Source organism: Lithobates pipiens, unplaced genomic scaffold (assembly GCF_037356315.1).
Source record: "Lithobates pipiens isolate NorthernLeopardFrog02 unplaced genomic scaffold, aLitPip1_a1.2 Scaffold_13, whole genome shotgun sequence".
Classification (NCBI taxonomy): domain Eukaryota; kingdom Metazoa; phylum Chordata; class Amphibia; order Anura; family Ranidae; genus Lithobates; species Lithobates pipiens.
This window is the reverse complement of record NW_027507718.1, coordinates 325,421,133-325,442,315: the sequence shown is the minus strand read 5'-3', so window position 1 is coordinate 325,442,315 and position 21,183 is coordinate 325,421,133. Positions and strand designations below refer to the sequence as shown.

Sequence of the window (21,183 nt, the reverse complement as noted above, 5' to 3'; positions counted from 1 at the left end):
CACAGGGATGGACGGACACACACACAGGGATGGACAGGCATGTCTCACCCTCGGCTTATACACGAGTCAATAAGTTTGCCAGTTTTTTTGGGGGTAAATTGGGGGCCTCGGCTTATATTCGGGTCGGCCTATACTCGAGTATATACGGTACTTAAGGATAAACTAGTGAATATGGTACCAATACAATTTTATTTAATCTGATAAGTATAATCAAAGCACAATGCTAGGTGGCTTCAGGTCATTAAGGAAGCTGAACAGAAATAAAGCTGGGAAGAACACTTACAGACATATCAAGTAGCGGTATAAGAAGAATCAAACCATATCACACATTTTATGAAATTTCTTGGGACAAGCTCGGGAGAGATAAGTACTTTTGTATAGGGGAGTTCACTAGAGATTTCTAATATTCTAAAAGGAAGGGACCTTTCATTTAAGCACTATTGACTTCCTGGCATAAAATAAGACTCCGCAAGGTCCTGATCGCCCTGGAATAAGCCAAGGGACTCTACTAGGTCCAAAATCCAAACATCAACCTGGCATGGAACTCGTATGATGGTCAGGGTAAAAATGAATTCTAGAACAGACTCCCAGAAATCATGAATACATGACTCATCCAACCACCACCAGCAATGGGGAGGAGATTGAGAGTGGATTTTATGTAGCCTATGGGGCATCAAGTAAACCCTATGGACTATCTTGAATTGAATGAGGCGGTCTCTGGCAGAAACCAGCTGAAGGAAAGACAAATCTCCAACTTTGGCACCTCTGTCTACCCAAGAGGCATGTAACCTCTCCAGTCCGTGGTGAATCGAGGGCTGTAAAGCATTATATATATATATATATATATATATATATATATATATATATATATATATATATATATCCATCTATCACACGGTTCTAAAGTGAGAGTCACCAAACTGTACCCTATAGGCGTGATGGATTTGCAGGAACCAAAAAAACAAAACAAAAAAAAAAAGGAGTTGGGGAGGTTGAACTGGAGCTTCAAGACATCAAAAAGGCCTCAGGAGCACCACCCTCACAAATATGGCACAAATATTTCACTCCCTTAGAGGGTCACAAAGATACACCAGGGATGGAATGAAATTCAGGAAGATTGGGATTAAACCAAAGAGGCATATGGGGTGTACTATGAGTAGACCGGGACGGTCTTTTAGGCAATATCTGAATACAGGATAATTCATGGATAATTTAAGGTAAAAGGGAGTCTGTGCTCCTCTGCACAAAAGGTTACAAAGAGCCTCATAGGAACCCAGGCCAGTGTCTTGCAGGACAACTGAAGAATTTGAGTCATCTGAGATCAACCAATTGTGGGCAAGGGTAAGCTCATAGCTGCCAGGTAGTATAGACAGAAATCTGGACAAGCTAATCCTCCCCAAGTCCATTCTTAATATTTTTAAATATGTATGCATCATTAAATGAAAACCTGGTGATCCATTCAAGATGGCCCTTGTTCAGACACTTCTGTTATGAGGTGACAACTTTCTCAATTGTGTACTTGCATTGTCACTCTGTAACACGCACCCCTGGTGGAGACAAGAGGCCATGCCGACATACCTTGTGCAGGCATGGTCCAATGTTATCACTACCAGAAGTCCCGAGCAATGATGTGCAACTGACACTGGAGGGTGTGCATGTACAGAGATCATCATCAGCATTCAGATGCAAAAATGGATGAAAAAAAAAGTGAAAACACTATTTACTGTAATAAATAAATAAATAAATAAGATGGCCGTTTATGGTGATACATTTATAATGTGCTAAGATCAGAATAGATGCATGGAATGTAAGGTTTTTTACAGCACCGATTTAGGGAATGGTACTATATACAGAAAATGCTGATCTTGCCATGCGCAGGTTGAAGTGTTGCAGCAAAAGACTGACTTTATCTTAATCAAGTGTTAATTGTTTGACAGTAACGCTTCAAAATATTAACCACAGGTGAAAATTAAAACTGTAAAAAGGAAGAAGAACCCATTCTCTCTGGAAGCTAAAGGAAATACTTCTGTTCTTCTCTGTATAATTGCTTTTTTTTCTGTCCTACTGGAACATTTTATGTCAGAAAGGTAAAAAAGCTGACTAGCACCTGAAGAACAAGACAATTCACAAAACAATCATTCACTGTTAAAGAAAACATTGCACTGGAAGACATCTATAGTGTTTGTTCTTTTTTCCACCTGCACTATATACTTAGCCAGCAATTTATAACGTTTTACCTCACCGGGTTCAAGCTAAAAACCAGCAAGAAGAATTGCTTACACTTCTGTACATTGTCTTAACTCTTTCACTTTCTCAATGGACAATTAAAAACCTCTAACAATTAGTATAAAAACTGGTGGCGCCAGGGATTTTAGAAAAAAAACTTGCCATATTCTGCCTTATATAGACGACCATTCAACTAATTGGGACAACAGACCATGGGTTTTAGTTAAATCTTGTACCAAAAGTGTTTACTGGTCTCTTCTGGGGAAAGGCTGACAGAAAAATAAAAATAAAAATCAGGCCACGAAAAGGTTTAGAAGACCCCGAGACCTTTTCCACGAATCACAAAGGCAACACCGTGTGACAGTTTCTGCCAGGACCTTGGGCCATTTTCTTTTGAAATGCAGGTAAAACCTAACAAATAGCAAACCATTTTGTGTAGTTGAATAAGGCCCTGAGCCCTGGTTCACACTTATGTGATGCAGGAAACGCAGCGAATCCTGTCCGTTTCCTGCACCGAAAATCGTACAGCGCCCTGCCGCGGATGTCAAATATTAAATGTTAAATTAACGACACCCGAAACAGGCCGCAAAACGCAGCACAATTGCTAGAATCGCATCACATGGGTAGAAACACCCATCTGATGCGATTCAGGTGCAGAGAAAAAAAAAAGGGTCCTGCACCATTTTGATGCGAATGCGATTTGAGCCATTCAAAATCACACTCAAATAACACCGCACAGACATCGCATGTGATGTGCACAGGAATGTGGTGCAAACCCAGGCTGGAAGGTTTGATGACCCGTCTGGATACAGGACTTATGCACTCCCCATTGCTAGATTCTGGCATAATTAGATCGGAGGGAGACATAGGAGGCTGGTTTAGGCTGCATTCACACCCACCAAGTGTCATGGCTTTGATCAATTTTTCGGGGCATTTTTTCAAGTGTTTGCAGGCACATTTTTGAGTGTTTGTGTACAGCATTTGAGCTTTGGCATTTTTTAATTAGCCATTATTGGTTGCTATGTTGTTCACTTTTTTCATTCGCTTTTGCCTATAGTTCTACTTTAAAGCCAAAGTTTAATCAAAATTAAAAACATAAAAATCAGCATAAGGAACTTACCTTCAGTAAGGCTACTTTCACACTGGGGTGGTGCCAGCATTAGCGGTGCTTTACCGTTGTAAAGAGTGGCGTTTTTCGGCCAATTTTAACCCCAGCTGTGCTGCCAAAGCACTTTGTAGGCGCTTCGGCAGTGCTGCCCATTGATTTTAATGGGGAGGGGTGGTTTGGGAGCGGTGTACACACCGCTCCTGCACTGCGCCAAAGATGGTGCTTGCAGGACTTTTCCTGTCCTACAAGCGCACTGCTCCAGTGTGAAAGCACTCAGGCTTTTACACTGGAGAGGCATGAGAGGCACTTTTCAGGAGCTATTTTTAGCGCTATAACGGCTAAAGAAAAAAAATAAAAAATAGTGTGAAAGGGGTCCAAGTATGATTTGGCACTTGTGCAGATTTTTCTTGTTTCAGTACAAATCTTCCTCCATTCTACCCCCACCCACATCACCATAACCTTCGGGTGCAAAGAGGTTAGTACAACTAAAAGGCTGTTGGGAGCTCTCATCAAGAGAGCCTTACTATGCCTGGCTTTTTCTACGAGATCCATCATTCATAGAAGCTAAAGCTTTTCAAAGGTTTCAAGATATCTCAGAGAAAAATGTAGGTGGTTCTTTTTCACCAATATGTTCTCAGCTGTACTTGCCTGGTATGTATCCTATTACATGGAAACTAGAAAACATTAAATGACATGTTTACACCACACATTCCAAAGTCACTGTTAGAGTTTTAAGTGTAGGCAGCTGTGGAGTAAATCTAATGGCAGCAAAAAAAAAATTATGAACATCTGCTTTAAAAGCCTGTATGGTCAAAATAAAGCAATATAAAAGTCATACAACTATTCAGAAATAAATAAATACATAGTTTTGCATTCTGAGAGGTCATAAACTTAAAGGAAAGGTTGGCCCTACTTCTACTATGAATCACAGGAGTGCAGTTCATTCTGCCCTCCTGTGAACCATTTGAAGCTGACAGCAGGCTAAAGCCTGCTGACATCACTCAGCCACTGCAGGCTCTGGATTGATCGGGACTTTAAAGTCATGATCCACCCAGACGCCTGGACTGGCAGCGCTCTCAGCTCACTTGAAGGCTGCGAACTGGCCCCATTCTCAGTCTTAGAAGCAGAAGGGGACATATGCAGCATCAGATCGATGCTTCACCCACCTAGGGGAATTTTGTTATAATATACACACACACACACACACATATATATATATACACACACACACACACACACACACACACACTTTTTGAAAATATTTTATTATATCTTTTCATGTGACAACACTGAAGAAATGACACTTTGCTACAATGTAAAGTAGTGAGTGTACAGTTTGTATAACAGTGTAAATTTGTTGTCCCCTCAAAATAACTCACACAACCATTAATGTCTAAACCACTGGCAACAAAAGTGAGTACACCCCTAAGGGAAAATGTCCAAATTGGGTCCAATTAGCCACCCCCCCTCCCTATGTCATGTGACTCGTTAGTGTTACAAGGTCTCAGGTGTGAATGGGGAGCAGGTGTGTTAAATTTGGTGTTATCGCTCTCACTTTCTCATACTGGTCGCTTGAAGTTCAACATGGCACCTCATGGCAAAGAACTCTGAGGATCTGATAAAAAGAACTGTTGCTCTACATAAAGATGGCCTAGGCTATAAAGAAGATTGCCAAGTCCCTGAAACCGAGCAGCAGCACCAAGACCATACAGTGGTTTAACTGGACAGGTTCCACTCAGTACAGACCTCGCCATGGTCAACCAAAGAAGTTGAGTGAACTTGCTCAGAGTCATATCCAGAGGTTGTCTTAGGGAAATAAATGTAGGAGTGCTGCTACCATTGATGCAGAAGTTGAAGGGATGGGGGGGTCAGCCTGTCAGTGCTCAGACCATACGCCGCACACTGCATCAAATTGGTCTGCATGGCTGTCGTCCCAGAAGGAAGCCCTTTTCTAAAGATGATGCACATGAAAGCCTGCAAACAGTTTTCTGAAGACAAGCAGACTAAGGACATAGATTAATGGAACCATGTCCTGTGGTCTGATGAGACCAAGATAAAATTATTTCACTCAGGTGGTGTCAATCCTGTGTGGTGGCAACCAGGTGAAGAGTACAAAAACATGTGGTCTTGCCTACAGTCAAGCATAGTAGTGGGAGTGTCATGATCTGGGGCTGCATGAGTGCTGCCAGCACTGGGGAGCTACAGTTTATTGAGAGAACAATGAATGTCAACATATACTCTGACATACTGAAGCAGAGCATGATCCCCTCCCTTAGGAGACTGGGCGGCAGGGCAGTATTCCAACATGATAATGACCTCAAATACACCTCCAAGATGACCACTGCCTTGCTAAAGAAGCCAGGGGTAAGGTGATGGTCTGACCAAGCATTTCTATAGACCTAAACTCTATTGAGCATCTGTGGTACATCTTCAAATGGAAGGTGGAGAAGCGCAAGGTCTAACATCCACCAGCTCTGTGGTGTCATCATGGAGGAGTGGAAGAGGACTCCAGTGGCAACCTGTGAAGCTTTGGTGAACTCCATGCCCAAGAGGGTTAAGGCGGTGCTGGAAAATAACGATGGCCACCCAAAATGTTGACACATTGGGCCCAATTTGGACATTTTCATTTAGGGGTGTACTCAAGTTTGTTGCTAGCAGTTTAGACATTAATGTCTGTGAGTTATTTTGAGGGGACAACAAATTTAGACTGTTATACAAGCTGCACACTCACTAACTTACATTGTAGCAAAGTGTCATCTCAATCCATCACACATACACATATATAAACACACACCCACTTTTTTTTTTTTAGCAGAGACCCTAGAGAATAGAACGGCAGTCGGTATTTGGTATTTAGTATTTGCACAGCAATTTTTGCAAACCCAATTAGTTTGGAAGAAATACAATTTAATGAATTCTAATGCAAAAAATAAAAAATAAATAAATAAAAAAAACACACACACACACACACACACACACACACACACACACACAATATATAAGCCAACTGTTTGGTAAAATATAAAGTGTTACACCAGATAAATAGAGGTACCTAACATGTCACGCTTTCAAGTTGTGCGGAATTGCACCAAACAAAGCATTCGCTTCTGTGTGCAAGCACGAGGGTGCTTTACTTTTTCTTTTACACTGTACCTTTTTTTTGATCACCTTTACCCCAGATATCTCCTCTACCCTGGAAATCTTAAGGTTAAAAAACACAAAACAAATAAAATAGATCTCTACTTTGCAGGGAAAAAAAAAACAGCAGCATTTACATCTACCAGAGCTGGAAGTGACGTCACTGCGTCGCTTCCGGCTTCACTGGGTCACAGAGGTGGCCAGGACCACAGGGTGTTGTAAGGGTAGTTTGTACCAAGAAACATCTTGAATTAAAAAAAAAAAAAAAAAAAGTGTCTTTACAAGGGAAAATGAAACCAGGGATTTTCAAAAACAATGGACGAAACATGTCCATTAAGAGTACTTAAGGCCAAAATCTGGTCAAGTCCTGACTGAAGGAAGGACAGAATGCGAGATTGAAAAGATGGGACAGGGGACCCTGAGAGAACAGGTCTGACCTGTATGGGAGGGGCCAGGGGTAGTCTCCTAGAAGTCTGTGTTTGTCTGTTTAACAGGTTCTTCTTGGCCAGTTTGGTGCAATGAGAGTCACTGGTTTCTTCTCCAGCTGTATTTTGTAGAGCAGTTAAGACAGAATTAGCCTAATCGACTATTAGACAGCCTGAACTGAGTGTAGGGAATTATCAGTGCATCCGATGCTAGTGCAAGAAGATCCTCGGCCCTGGCCACAAACAGCAGCAAGTTTCTGTTAAACCTGGAGGTCAAGATATCCACATTCAGAGTCCCTAATCTCCAACATATCAAAATGAGGCTATTTGGGAGATAGGGGGGGAGGGGTCCAAGTGATGACAACTGAGATAATTCGCCTTCCAATTATCCACTTCAGGAATGTGGACAGCAGGGATGACTGGACAGTGTTTTTCCATACATGTGATGATCAGACTGAATCTCCTAAAGGCTGCATGACTTCCTGGTGCCCCCTTGGTGATGCAGGCAACAGTCAGTCAGATATGGCAATGCCTGCTTACACCCTGATCAAATTCAGCCCTGATGAAAGGGGGTCTAGTGTTGCAAAGCCATTTTTTTGCTCTGAACTACAAGGTGTTTATGGGGAGCTAGGTTTCATCAAGTAACTTCCTTGAACTTTGAATGATTGGAACACTCCTCCACAGCATGAGAGACTGCCATATTTTGTCGTCACCATCCAGTTGTATGGTAAAAACAACTTACCCCACTGACAAGGCTGGGTTGTAAATCAATAGCACTATTGAGTTCATTGCTTGGCTATGCAGGTTGAGAAGGGGGACCATTTTTGTTCCTTGTCAGATGTCGCAGTTGGAAGATGTTGCGTTGGAAGGGCCTTGTATGGAATGGAGCAAATGGAACAGCCTTGAAGGAGGTCAGCATGAGGCCTGTTTCTAAGCTCTCAAGGTCCAAGCTGGTTCTGAGAGAAAAGTTTGTTTTCTGGAAGAAAACCCTTTGCATGGACTGCTTCTAGAATGAGACCCAACTACTCTAGGGGAAGGGAAGGTTTTATAGAAGATTTTTGGAAATCGATTACCCAACCAAAAACCTTAAGTATCTAAATAGCCCTGAAAGTGTTTGCAGATAACTGGAATACAGAGGAATTCTTCAGAGAAGGTTGTCTAAATAGCCTGTCACTTGAAAGCCCAAAAAAGGGCAAGAAGAGATGCATGCACCTTTGTGAATACACCAAGGAGCAGAGGATAGGCCACATGGCAGTATGAGAAACTGGAAATGTTTTTCATATTGCAAAACATGGAAAGCACTGATGAGATGGATAAATGGGAATATGCAGATAAGCATCATCGACGTCTAAGGATACCAGTATTCACCTTGTTTTAGAGAGGCAAAAACTGACCTTGCAGATTCCATACAAAACTTTGTAACTTGAAGGTACTAGTTTAGGGATATTAGGTCCAGAATAGGATGAATACCTGCACTTGGTTTTGGTACTTGTGTTCATCCATTTGCCTGTGGGAATGGCAAGGAGAATCAACTGCAATGCAAAGCCTTTTGCTCGCAGCTGAAGTGAGCATATTAACACTGGCAAGTATCTTGCGTAAATGCCAAAACATAGGGTGCTTTCTTCTGGGTCCTTTTCATTCCCCTTAACGTCTATTTCTTCTAAAGATATATAAAGTCCTGACTTGGGCAGAGAAGGTGGAGGCAGAGGTGAACTGACAACTCATGGGGCACCCAGGCAATAGGACATCACGGGGCCCCCTGTATCCCCACCCACACAAAGCCCCACCTACATATTGCACTGCTCACAAATGCTTTAACACAGCAATAAATGAAAAGCAGTGTGCCACCTTCTAGGAGCAGCTAAACTAATTCAAACGCACGTCAGCAAGCATATTGTTTGCCTGGATAGGAGGAACAGCAGGGGCGGCATATAGAGGAACCGATGCTCTCCATTTTTCTCCTGTAGCCACTGAAAGCCAGCTACTCTCTCCTGCCAACATGCAGCAGCTGCAGGAGGAAAATGTAGGGTATCGGTTCTTTTATATGCTATCCCCACTGACCCTCCTATCCAGGTCCTGAAGCACCTGGGCCCCTGTGTGCTGCTCCCCTGGACCCCCCCCCCCCCCCACCACACACACACACACACACACACACACACACACACACACACACACCCCTTGCCTCCGGAAGCACTGTCGGGTCCCCCCCTCCCCTCTCCCACTGGCTGCTGTGGGGCATCCTTTCAGGATAGAAAACAGGGGAAGGGCCCAGTAAATAAGTAATTTATTGTCCCCTTCCTTTTTCTAAATGGACACAGTGAGTGATTGGTACTTAGGATGCAAACAGATGGTGATTGAGGGCTGTGTCCTCAATTTTCTCTTTTTCTAGCTCAAAGGTGAAACATCAGAAGTCTGTTTAGACCCCTGGTATATCACCAAAGCCTCCGAACGGGGTTCCTAAAAAAAACAAAAAAAAACAAACACCAAACACACACACAATTGTAAAACAAATGAATAAAATGGCACAAAAAGAAAAAATAAATAAATAAATAAACTGACACTGTCCACTGCTTGGGTTGCAAAGTTAGCACATGCAATCAGTCTCTGGTGTTCTGCTACCGTGGGGGAGCCCAAAACAGTAGGAAGGAGGCCAGCTGCTGAACATGTGAAAGGGTCCTGCTGTGGGATCGTAATAAAGAAACCTGAAATGAGAGTAAAGGGCCCCAGGGATCAGTGGGAAAGGCCCAGGTTAGGGGTCGGGGCTCTTCATGGTTCTTGTTACGCTCTTGTCAGAAGCATATAGCAAGTCAGCTTTTTATACTCAGTGTAAGTAAATCATGGTGACAGAGGCAAGAATTTCACTTTATATAAGCTTTAAAGCAACAACAGAGGAAAGCAGCAGTGTAGCATTTCCTTGCAGTAGATAAGCAATGGTTAACACTCGCAGCTCATCCACGGATGCCAGCAAATCAGATCGGTCAAACAGAGCAGAACAGAGAGCTTTACCCACTTTAACTTCCAGCTTGCTGTTGCATTAAATCCCACATCAGATGTTTTTAGGATCTGTTGCCCAAAATGTAACACAAGCTCTGAGCACAGAGCTGCTGTGTATTCCTCTCCCCTGTGCCTGCTCCAGCTCACACCAAATAAACCTCCCAGGTTAGACCCAGCTTCGCTACAATGCTGATAGCTTTAATGAGTATAAGGAGAGCATCATGGGGCCCCCTACTAGCCCCGGGCAGTGCATAAATGCCTGTATAGTCAGTCTGCCACTGGGTGGGGGTCAAGAAGGGTCTAGTGCTATTTCAGCAATGACTGTACTAAAGCCGTAAAATAGTCCAAGGAATTTTTACTAAAGAATCTGTCTTTATGATGTAGTGCCTGAGAGAGATTGAATCAGATTCAGAGACCAGTGTTAAAAAAAAAAAAGAAGGGGGGGGGGGGGAAGAGGGTCCTACTCTGATGCAAGGGAAGCATCACACTGATTTAAATGTTTTCCAGTCCTTCAGCAGAGCTAATTATTGCCCGAGTTTTGGTGGCTGTTCGCTTGCACCTGGTTTGCACTGATGGTTGCACCAGTGTCAGTGGTGAGGGTATGCCTCTGGAGTACCTACAAAGTAGGGTACAGAAATTGGGTGCGTCTGAGAAAGATCATAGCCTGGGTGGTAACCATCCTGTAGTAAAGTACTTAAGGGCAGGAGGAAGTGCCCGAGTACCAAACAAAGGGCTCTAGGCAGCAACCTGTGTGCAGCCTGTCATGTGATGCAACACTTGGTCATCTCTTAGACTAGGCTATGAGCGATTTCAAACTTGGAGCTAAATTTCAAAGTATAACACTATATAAGTGAATACGTTTCAAAACAAATTCTTGTATTCCTGATAATTTTAGCATATAAAAACGCAAACTATTCAGGATATACATAAATGTGTGAGGCAGGTAATAGAGATATTGTGGGAGTTTACTAAAACTGTGTACACAGAATCTGATGCAGCTTTGCGTAGTAGCCAATCAGCTTGTAGTTTTAAATGTTAAAAGCTAAAGTTAGAAGCTTATTGTTTACTGTGCACATCTGCAAGAGTTTTAGAAAATCCCCATTATGACAGTAAGGCTACTTTAACACTGGGGCGTTGAATGGGTCGGTGGTAAAACACTATCAGCTATTCGGCCGATAGCAGGTCGCCTTTAATTCCCACTAGCAGCCGGAAAAGGGTTAAAACCCCCCACAAAGTGCCACTGCCCATTGATTTCAATGGGCAGCAGCGCTTTAGGAGCGGTGTGTACACCGATCCTACAGAGCTTGCAAAGATGCTGCTTGCAGGACTTTTTTTTACTGTCCTACAAGCGCACCGCTCCAGTGAGAAAGCACTCGGGCTTTCACATTGAAGTAAGAGGAGAGGCTTTTTACAGGTGCTATTTTTAGAGCTATAGCGCCTGTAAAGTGCCTCCAGTGTGAAAGCAGCCAACGGTCAGAAAAATAGGATTTTTTTGTACTCACCATAAAATCCTTTTCTCTGCAATTCACTGACCGACACAGCTCCTCTCTGTAACAAAATGGGTTGTCAGTCATATCACTGGAGATACTAGGCAAAGTTGTAACACAACACTTCAGAACTTTCAGTCCCGCCCAGGGGGGCAGTCCCTGGGCTACAACCCCCACAGCCTGCCCTAGCAGACTCAGTACGTCAACAAGCAGTATACATAAAGAGAATAAGGAGGGGCGGGTGCTGTGTCAGTCGGTGAATTACAGAGAAAACTATTTTAAGTACAAAAAAAATCCTATTTTCTCTTATATTCACCGACCGACACAGCTCCTCTGTAACATAATGGAACGTCCCCAAGCAGTGCCAAACGAGGGGTGGGAAAAACAGCATAAAAACTTCATCCACCAGGGCAAGTGGGATCTAGTGAAACTAAACCCACAAAAAAAACAGCTGTGTGGAAAAACACCACCATATAACCGGGTATCCTCAACAGGAGTGATCCCCAATACCGCAACATTGCGGAAGTAATGCAACAGTGCATAAACATAACAGTACTGCGTTTTTATCGAAAAACCAGGAAAAAAACTAGCTTGCATATCCAACTGCAACTACACGGCCGCCTGCAAAACCTTGCGGCCAAAACAGGCATCAGCCGATGCACTGACGTCTACCTTGTAGAACTTGGTAAACGTATGGACAGACGACCAGGTCGCCGCCTTACACACCTGCACAACCGACTGCTCTTATAGAGTGGGCCATGACCGGAAAGAGGGGCACCTGCCCCTTTAAGGCATAGACTTGTACTAAAATCTGTCCGATTCACCTGGAAATGGTGGCCGACGAGACCGCCATACCCCACTTTAGACCAGCCACCGAAACAAAACAGTGAGTCTGACTTCTGAAAGGGAGCCGTGGCAGACAAATACACCTTCAGAGGCCTAACCACGGCGAGAGCGTGAAGGGCCACCTCTTTGGGGTGCTTCGGCTTAGGACACAACGATGGTAATACAATGTCCTCATTGATATGAAAGGCCGAGACCACCTTCGGTAGAAAAGATGGTTGCGGATGCAACATCACCTTATCCCTGTGGATGACTAGATAAGGCAACTTGCAAGACAAGGTCGCAAATTCCAAAACCCCTCTGGCCAAGGTAAAGGCCGCTAGAAACACCACTTTCTGGGAAAGAGTCAACAGGGGAATCTCCCTGATATTCTCAAACGGCGCCGACAACACCAGGTTCAAATCCCATGGGTGCAACGGTGGGCGCACCGGAGGGACTAAATGTAGTACCCCCTGAACGAAGGTACCCACTAAGGAGTGTGATGCCAGGGGTTGTTGAAAAAAGAGCCAGGGCTGAGATCTGCCCCTTGATGGTGCTCAATGCCAATCTCTGGTCTACTCCTCACTGGAGAAACAGCTGGATCCTTGCTATGGAAAAAGAATGTGGTTGCCAACCATTCTCCTCACACATGGAGATGTAAGCCTTCCAGGTACGATGGTATATCTTCCTAGAAGAGGATTTCCGTGCACTCAACATAGTTGGAATCACCGAGTCCGACAGACCCCGGTTCCTCAACACCTGGCTCTCAACAGCCATGCCATTAAAGCAGGATGAAAAAAAAACTAAAAAAAAAAAAAAAAAAAAAAAAAAAAAAACAACATTAAATTCAAAAACAGACCTTGAGACAGAAGGTCCTCTCGCAACGGAAGTCGCCAAGGAGCATTTGCCACTCGACGCATCAGATCTGCGTACCAGGGACGCTGAGGCCAATCAGGGGCCACCAGTATCACTTGGCTTCCACTCTGCAAAGCAGACGTGGCAACAAATTTCAGTGGAGAAAAGGCGTAAATCAGCTGATACTGATCCCACGGGGCCACATCTGACGTGTCTGGCCACGGATCTCTCATCCTGGACACGAATCTTGGCACCTTCCGATTGAGACGGGAGGCCAATAGATCCACATCTGGTGTTGCCCACTTCAGGCACAGCAGCCTGAATGTCTCCGGATGCAATGCCCATTCTCCTGGGTCCAGCATAGTCCACCTGCCAGTTTTCCACACTCGGGATGTAAATGGCTGACAGGGCCGGAACGTGTCGCTCTGCCCACCGAAGTGTGTGAGCGACATCCTGCGCAACGGCTGCGCTTCTCGTTACCCCTTGGTGATTTATGTAGGCTACCGATGTGGCGTTGTCCGACTGAAACCTGATAGGATGCCCTTGAAGACTCACCGACCATGTGTGGAGACACAGCCTGATCATTCTGAATTCGAGCAGATCGGCAACTCGGATTCTACCGTCGTCCAGAGGCCCCGAGTCGACTGAACCCCCATCACTCCACCCCAGCCGGATAGACTGGCGTCCGTAGTGACCACCGTCCACTTCAGGAGGAAGGAACGATTTTCCGGAATGAATCACCGGGGACCTCAACAACCAGAGCAGAGAGTCCCTAACTGGTTGGCTCACCTGGATCTGTCGATCCAGGGTCAACTGAGACTTGTCCCATTTTAACAAAATCTCCTTCTGCAGTACTCTGGTGTGGAACTGGGCGCAAGGTACTGCGTCGAAGGAGGCTACCATGAGCCCCAGTACTACAGCGCAAAAGCTGAACGACGACCACTTGCGGTTCATCAGCAGTTTCACCACGGACCTGAGAGTCTGCAATTTGTCTGAAGGGAGAAAAACTCTCGCTTCCCTGGAGTCCAACAGCAAACCTAGGTACTTCAGATGCTGGGTCGGCACAATCACCAACTTCTTTAGGTTCAACAGCCACTCAAATTCTTGCAGGGTCTGCATGGTGATCGCCACATCCTCCTCTAATTCGGAGGCGGAAGATGCACTCAGGAGATCATCCAGGTAGCCCGCGATCACGATCCCACGTTGTTTCAGCAACGCCAATACCTTGGTAAAGACTCAGGGGGCTGATGCCAGACCAAAAGGAAGAGCCACAAATTGGTAATGGGTTTCCCCGACTGCAAAAAACGCAGAAACTTTTGATGCTGAAGGTACGCATCCTGGATGTCCAAGGACGCCAGGGAGTCCCCTTGATGGAGTGCAGCGACTACGGAGTTCAACTGATTCCATCCTGAACCTCTGCACTTTTACAAAGTGATTGAGGGCTTTCAAGTCCAAGATTGGACATACCCCTTCCTTCTTGGGAACCATAAACAGATTTGAGTAGAATCCCTGGAAGCGTTCCGGCTCCGGAACAGGTACAATCACCCCTCGATTCAGCAAGTCCCTTACGGCCCCCAACAGGGCCTCCTGGAGACCCGGGGAAATGGGTACGCTGGAGGGGAAGAATCTGTTTGGCAGCCAAGAGAGGAACTCTATCTTGTAGCCTGTGGAAATCAGATCGCAGACCCATTGATCGGATAACCGGGAGGACCACCGGGCTGACTGGGGGGGGGGGGGGGGAGCAGGGGCTGCTTTTTACCACCTTTTCCTCCCACGTACCACCTCTATCTTGGCAACGAACGAATTGAGGACTGTCATAAGGGTGTCCATAGGGATCCCGCAGTCCGCAGGTGACCAGGTTGCAATTGCCTGGATTTCGGGGGAACAAACACCAGTTTCTGAAACCATGCTGACCCTACTCTGTCTGCCACCCGAAGGGGGACTTAGGACAGTGATCGTCCCACCCTCCTGCTGCAGCTGACTGAGGGGCTCTAACCCGCTGGACTCACCACCCTGGGCAGTTCCGCGCTGTATTACCACAGTGCCCGATGATCCCCACGTTCCCTGATGCAGAGATAGCAAAACTGTCGGTGGCCGGCGATCGGTGAGCGATCTGACACACGTGTCCAGAATCACAGGATAAACCTCCCAGCGCTCTGTGATGACTAAACAGGAAGCTGCGAGCACATGGGCGGCTGCTGTTAGAGCACAAAAAACGTGGTCTGGCTACAAGAAAAATGGCCACCAGTGTTCTAATAGAGAATCACTAGGAAAATGCCGCTTGAAGCCAGAAGCATGTCTGACCCTTGCCCATACTTAAAATGGCCGCACTATGAGAGGCTAGAGAGAACATGTGGCAGACACAGCGCTGCACCAACACAGGGGCAGAATACACAGGCATCCAGCGGGACTAAGCTGCAGGACCCAGGCACCCAGCACAGCTAAACCCCCAGGTGAGAGCACAGGGCCCACCCACACACACACACACACACACACACACAGCTCATGGAAGGAGGGGAGTTAGGGACAGGGGAGAGAAGAGAGGGGGTGAGGGGGGCCCCCGAATCGACCTCCCAGGGAATGCCCAGCTGCTTCACCCTGCCGAGGCAGGGAGAGCTGCACTTACCAGTCCTGAAGAGCTGGAAGACATTCCATGGTAGTCAGCTCCTGATCAGTACAGGGAAGACTACTGGCCCGGCATACTGTGACGCAGACATCAGTAGCCTGGTCATATGTATGCCCCGGAGCATAAAGCTCACCGACTACCTCTGGAGCTGGGATATGTTGTGGCCTGCCGAGCCGTACCTGCGACCTGCACGCGCTCGATGGCCGGACTGGGGAGACTACAAGGATAAGTGAACCAGCCTGTCAGCCAGCCGGCTGTTGATAGAAGATCACAGGATCATTCATCTTGCGCAAAAAAGCACGGACCTATGGGCCCGCAGGGTTCCTAGGTCTATCTCCTTCACTAGGCAAGAAAAAAAAAACTGAGTCTGCTAGGGCAGGCTGTGGGGGTTGTAGCCTAGGGACTTCCCCCTGGGCGGAACTGAAAGTTCTGAAGTGTTGTGTTACAACTTTGCCTAGTATCTCCAGTGATAGGGCTGACAACTCATTTTGTTACAGAGAGGAGCCGTGTCGGTCAGTGAATATAAGAGAAAACAGGGTGGCCTGTCTTACCTGTCAAAGTCATTGATCCTTATATAGGGGGTCCAAGCTTTTCCTTTCAATATGGGCATACTCCTAAAGTGGTTTTCAAGGCCTAAGCTCCATAGGGATGCACCACAGCCATGGACCTGTATAGCACCCTGCGGCAAGTGCTGAAGTCCACTCAAAGGTTTTATCGTGATTGCACAGATTCTGATGCACTGCTTCTATTGTTGAATTAGAAGACAGTACAGACCTGATTGAAGAATCTGAAGTAAAATAATAAACTAGTTAAACTAAGAGTGAGGACTCGCAGATAGGGGTTGGGTTGTAGGAGGACACCCAGAGGGAAATTTCCTCAAAAGCTTTGGCAGTGTTCGATGACTTGAAGATACTAACCTATAATCTAGGGTCTGGTGCAGGACAATTCACAGAGCACCATACACGCTCATGCATGCACAGCACATACACAAAGACGGCGACATCAGGGACCCGCAGCAGTAAGAAAAACAAATGAAGCTCGTTATTTAACATATACAGTTAATAACACTGCATAAGGTTGATAAAATCAATATCTGAAGGCCTTGGGGGGGGATCAAGAAAGAACATTTTCCACCATGCCGCGAATTGGACCATGCTTAATGGGGTTCTCTACCTTCATCTAGACCATCTGGTTATAGAGGCTTTCTATTTATTTATTCATTTTTTCCATTGGTTGAACTAGATGGATGTATGTTGTGTGTGTGTCGTGTGTACCCCCTTTAAATATACTTGAAAATCACATATAGCCTAATATATTATTACTAACAAACATCCAGTGTGGATGCCAAGTAATAAAAAAAAAAAAAAAAAAAAAAAAAAAAAAAAAAAGGGAGAGAGTGATTGAAGATTCTATATAGTCAATTTGAACCATGTATTCTGCTCACCTTTATAGATGCAAGGCAAGCAACTCTACTGTCTAGAAGCATATTATACATTATTCATGTTGTACATTAGGAGCTTCCAAATATCACATAACTATTCAGATATGCTATTTGACTCTCAAATGCTAAACATTGACTTGATACATTTTTTATATAATTCAATGATTATCAATGGTATAACACACCATGGTCCCAGACTGATCTTTCACATTCAATACATTCGGCAGAGGTGAGGGGACAGCTGCATGCATGGACACTTAAGCACTTCCTGCCGTGACACACCCAGGCCTCACAAAAATCACAGATTGCACCCTGGAAAAAGAGAAACATGAGAAAGGTTAGAATGTAATTATACTGATACCTTGTACATAGCAAGCACATGCAAAAAGTTAATTTAATTTAATCAGTGAACTGCTTATATTACCCCCTGAAACAATGATTTAGCCAACAGCAAGTCCACTTAAAGTACAACTAAAGGCTACTTTATGACACAGTTTAAACAAAGTACCAAACCCAATTACTATGTGATGTCCATACCTCATTAAAAAAAAAAAAAAAAAAAAGAAGAAGGACAACCACTTTAACCACTTCAGCTCCGGACCAATAAACACCTTAAGGACCAGAGGTCTTTTTGCAATTTCGCACTGCGCTGCTTTAACTGGTAATTGCGCGGTCATGCAATATTGCACCCAAACGAAATTTGCGTCCATTTCTTCCCACAAATAGAGCTTTCTTTTGATGGTATTTGATTGCCTCTGCGATTTTTTTTTTTTGCGATATAAATGGAAAAAGAGCGAAAATTTTGAAAAAAAAAGATATTTTCTTCTTTTTGTTATAAGAAAAATCGAATAAACTAAATTTTAGTCATACATTGAGGGCAAAATTTATTCAGCCACATGTCTTTAGTAAAAAAAATGTCAATAAGCGTATATTTTTTGGTTTGCGCAAAAGTTATAGCGTCTACAAACTAGAGTACATTTTCTGGAATTTACACAGCTTTTAATTTATGACTGCCGATCTCATTTCTTGAGGTGCTAAAATGGCAGGGCAGTACAAATCCCCCCCCAAATGACCCCATTTTGGAAAGTAGACACCCCAAGGAAATTGCTGATGGGTATGTTGAGCCCATTGAATATTTATTTTTTTTGTCCTAAGGGATTGAATAATGACAAAAAAAAAAAAAAAATTTTTTTTACAAAAAGTTGTCACTAAATGATATATTGCTCACACATGCTATGGGCATATGTGAAATGACACCCCAAAATACATTCTGCTGCTTCTCCCGAGTACGGGGATACCACATGTGTGGGACTTTTTGGGAGTCTAGTCGCGCACGGCACCCCGAAAACCAATCACCACCTTCAGGATTTCTAAGGGTGCAAATTTTTGATTTAACTCCTCACTACCTATCACAGTTTCGAAGGCCATAAAATGCCAAAATAGCACAAAACCCCCCCAAATGACCCCATTTTGGAAAGTAGACACCCCAAGCTATTTACTGAGAGGCATGTTGACTCCATGGAATATTTTATATTTTGCCAAAAGTTGCGGGAATATTACAAACTTTTTTTTTTTTTGCACAAAGTTGTCACTAAATGATATATTGCTCACACATGCTATGGGCAGAAGTCAAATGACACCCCAAAATAAATTCTGCTGCTTCTCCCGAGTACGGGGATACCACATGTGGGGGACTTTTTGGGAGCCTAGCCACGTACGGGACCCCGAAAACCAAGCACTGCCTTCCGGATTTGAATATAAAATGCTATAAAAAACAAACTAACCAGAGTCACCCGTAACACTTATACGGTGATCAGTGGTGAAAGGGTTAACTAGGGGCAATCAGGGGGTTCAAATTTTTATTAGGTAGTATATGGGGGTCCCTGGCGCTATATAAAAACCTGACGGGGAACCTAAATAACTAACTGGCTAACCAGCGTCACCAGTGACACTTATACTGTGATCGCTGGTGAAAGGGGGTGAAAGGGTTAACTAGCAGCAATCAGGGGGTTAAAACAATTATTGGGTAGTATATCGGGGTACCTAGCGCTATAAAAACCTGGCGGTGAACCTAAAAAAATAACTAGCTACCTAGCGACACTAGCGACACTGATGCAGTGCTCAGAAAAATTATCGCTTAGTGATACTGGCAAAAGGGGGTGAAAGGGTTAACTAGCGGCAATCAGGGGGTTAAAACCATTATTGGGTAGTATATCGGGGTACCTAGCGCTATAAAAACCTGGCGGTGAACCTAAAAAAATAACTAGCTACCTAGCGACTGTAGCGACACTAATGCAGCGATCAGAAAAACGATCGCTTAGTGACACTGGCAAAAGGGGGTGAAAGGGTTAACTAGCGGCAATCAGGGGGTTAAAAACATTATTGGGTAGTATATCGGGGTACCTAGCGATATAAAAACCTGGCGGTGAACCTAAAAAAATAACTAGCTACCTAGCGACACATGCAGCGATCAGAAAAATGATCGCTTAGTGACACTGGCAAAAGGGGGTGAAAGGGTTAACTCTAGGGGCAATCAGGGGGTTAAATCTTTATTGGGGGGTGATAGGGGGCTACCCTGGACCTAACACTAACTGTCCTGACAGTTTTTACTGTCACAACTGACACTGAATGCATTGATCAGTAAAGAAATGATCAATGCAATCAGTGACACTGTGACTGGGGGGGGAGGGGGGGTTTGTGTGCCTGTGTGTACCTACATGTCAGTGTAGTGTTGGTGCACACTTACTTTTAGTCTTCTCCTCGTAGTCCGGTCAAAAAGACCGCCCCGAGGAGAATGACATCACTTCCTCCTTCCTGTGTAAACAATACACAGGGGAGGAAGCTTCTCATTGGCCAGGAGCGATCCAGAGGGGGTGGCCGAAAACCAACGGCCATCCCCTCATCACGGAGCGCTCCTGGACCGAATCGGACCGCCGTAAACAGCGGGAGGGGGTCCGATCGGACCCCCCACCCGCTGGAAGGCAATCACGTAGATGTACGTGATTGTGCCTGCCTGTGCCATTGTGCTGACGTACAATGGCAATACGGCGGTCCTGAAGTGGTTAATAATAATTATCGGTTGTTAAGGAGTAGGGCTGCCATGTCTTTAACAACAAATGACTCATTCAGCCACCAGTGGGGTTCCCCTGTTGACAGCTGAAGCATTAAAGCATTTGTTAAATACCCCCAAGAAAAAAAAACAGATCCTGTTGCCTTAACCACTTAAGGACCGCCGCATGCCAATGTATGTCATTACAATGGCATGTACAGGCACAAGCACATACATGTACGTGCTTGCCTTCCAGCGGGTGGGGGGTCCGATCGGACCCCCTCCCGCTGGATGTGGCGGTCCGGTTCGCTTCAGGAGTGATCCAGGATGAGGGGATGGCCGTTGGTTTCTGGCCATCCCCTCTCGATCGCTCCTGGCGAATGAGAAGCTTCCTCCCACTGTGTATTGTATACACAGGCAGGGAGGAAGTGATGTCATTCTCCTCGGGGCGGTCTTATTGACCGGACTACGAGGAGAAGACACAGTAAGTCTGCACCAAACACTACACTGACACTAAATAACACATAGGCACACAAACCCCCCCCCCCCCCCGATCGCCCCCCGCCCCCTCCGTCACAGTGTCACAGATTTTTTTTTAGGTTCACCGCCAGGTTTTTATAGCGCTAGGTACCCCGATATACTACCCAATAATGGTTTTAACCCCCTGATTGCCCCTAGTTAACCCTTTCACCCCCTTTTGCCAGTGTCAATAAGCGATCATTTTTCTGATCGATGCATTAGGCCGCGTACACACGGGCGGACTGTTCGCCCAACTTAGTTCGTCAGACAATCCGACAGACAGTCCATTCAAAATTTGCATGAACGGACTTGACCACACACGATGAGCAGACAGTCCGCTGAAAGCGTGCGCGATGACGTGAACGGCACGTACGACGGGACGAGAAATTCGACGTCCAATACACTGCAATGCAACCTTCGGCCGTGTAAATCCTTTCTGAGCATGCGCCAAACTTAGTCTGTCGAACTAGCCAACACACGAGCGGACTGTCCA

At 45.1% G+C, this 21,183-nt stretch overlaps 1 protein-coding gene across 2 annotated transcripts in view; it reads right to left on the bottom strand.

Annotated features, from left to right (window-relative positions):
* The window catches only part of ZNF330 (zinc finger protein 330), a 60,898-nt gene that overhangs the window by 12,610 nt on the left and 27,105 nt on the right, over positions 1 to 21,183 (bottom strand). For both annotated transcript variants that reach the window (XM_077476944.1, XM_077476946.1), the window contains exon 6: positions 17,308 to 17,434. In XM_077476944.1, the coding sequence (XP_077333070.1) occupies positions 17,308 to 17,434 (127 nt within the window). The remainder of the gene's footprint in view (positions 1 to 17,307; positions 17,435 to 21,183) is intronic.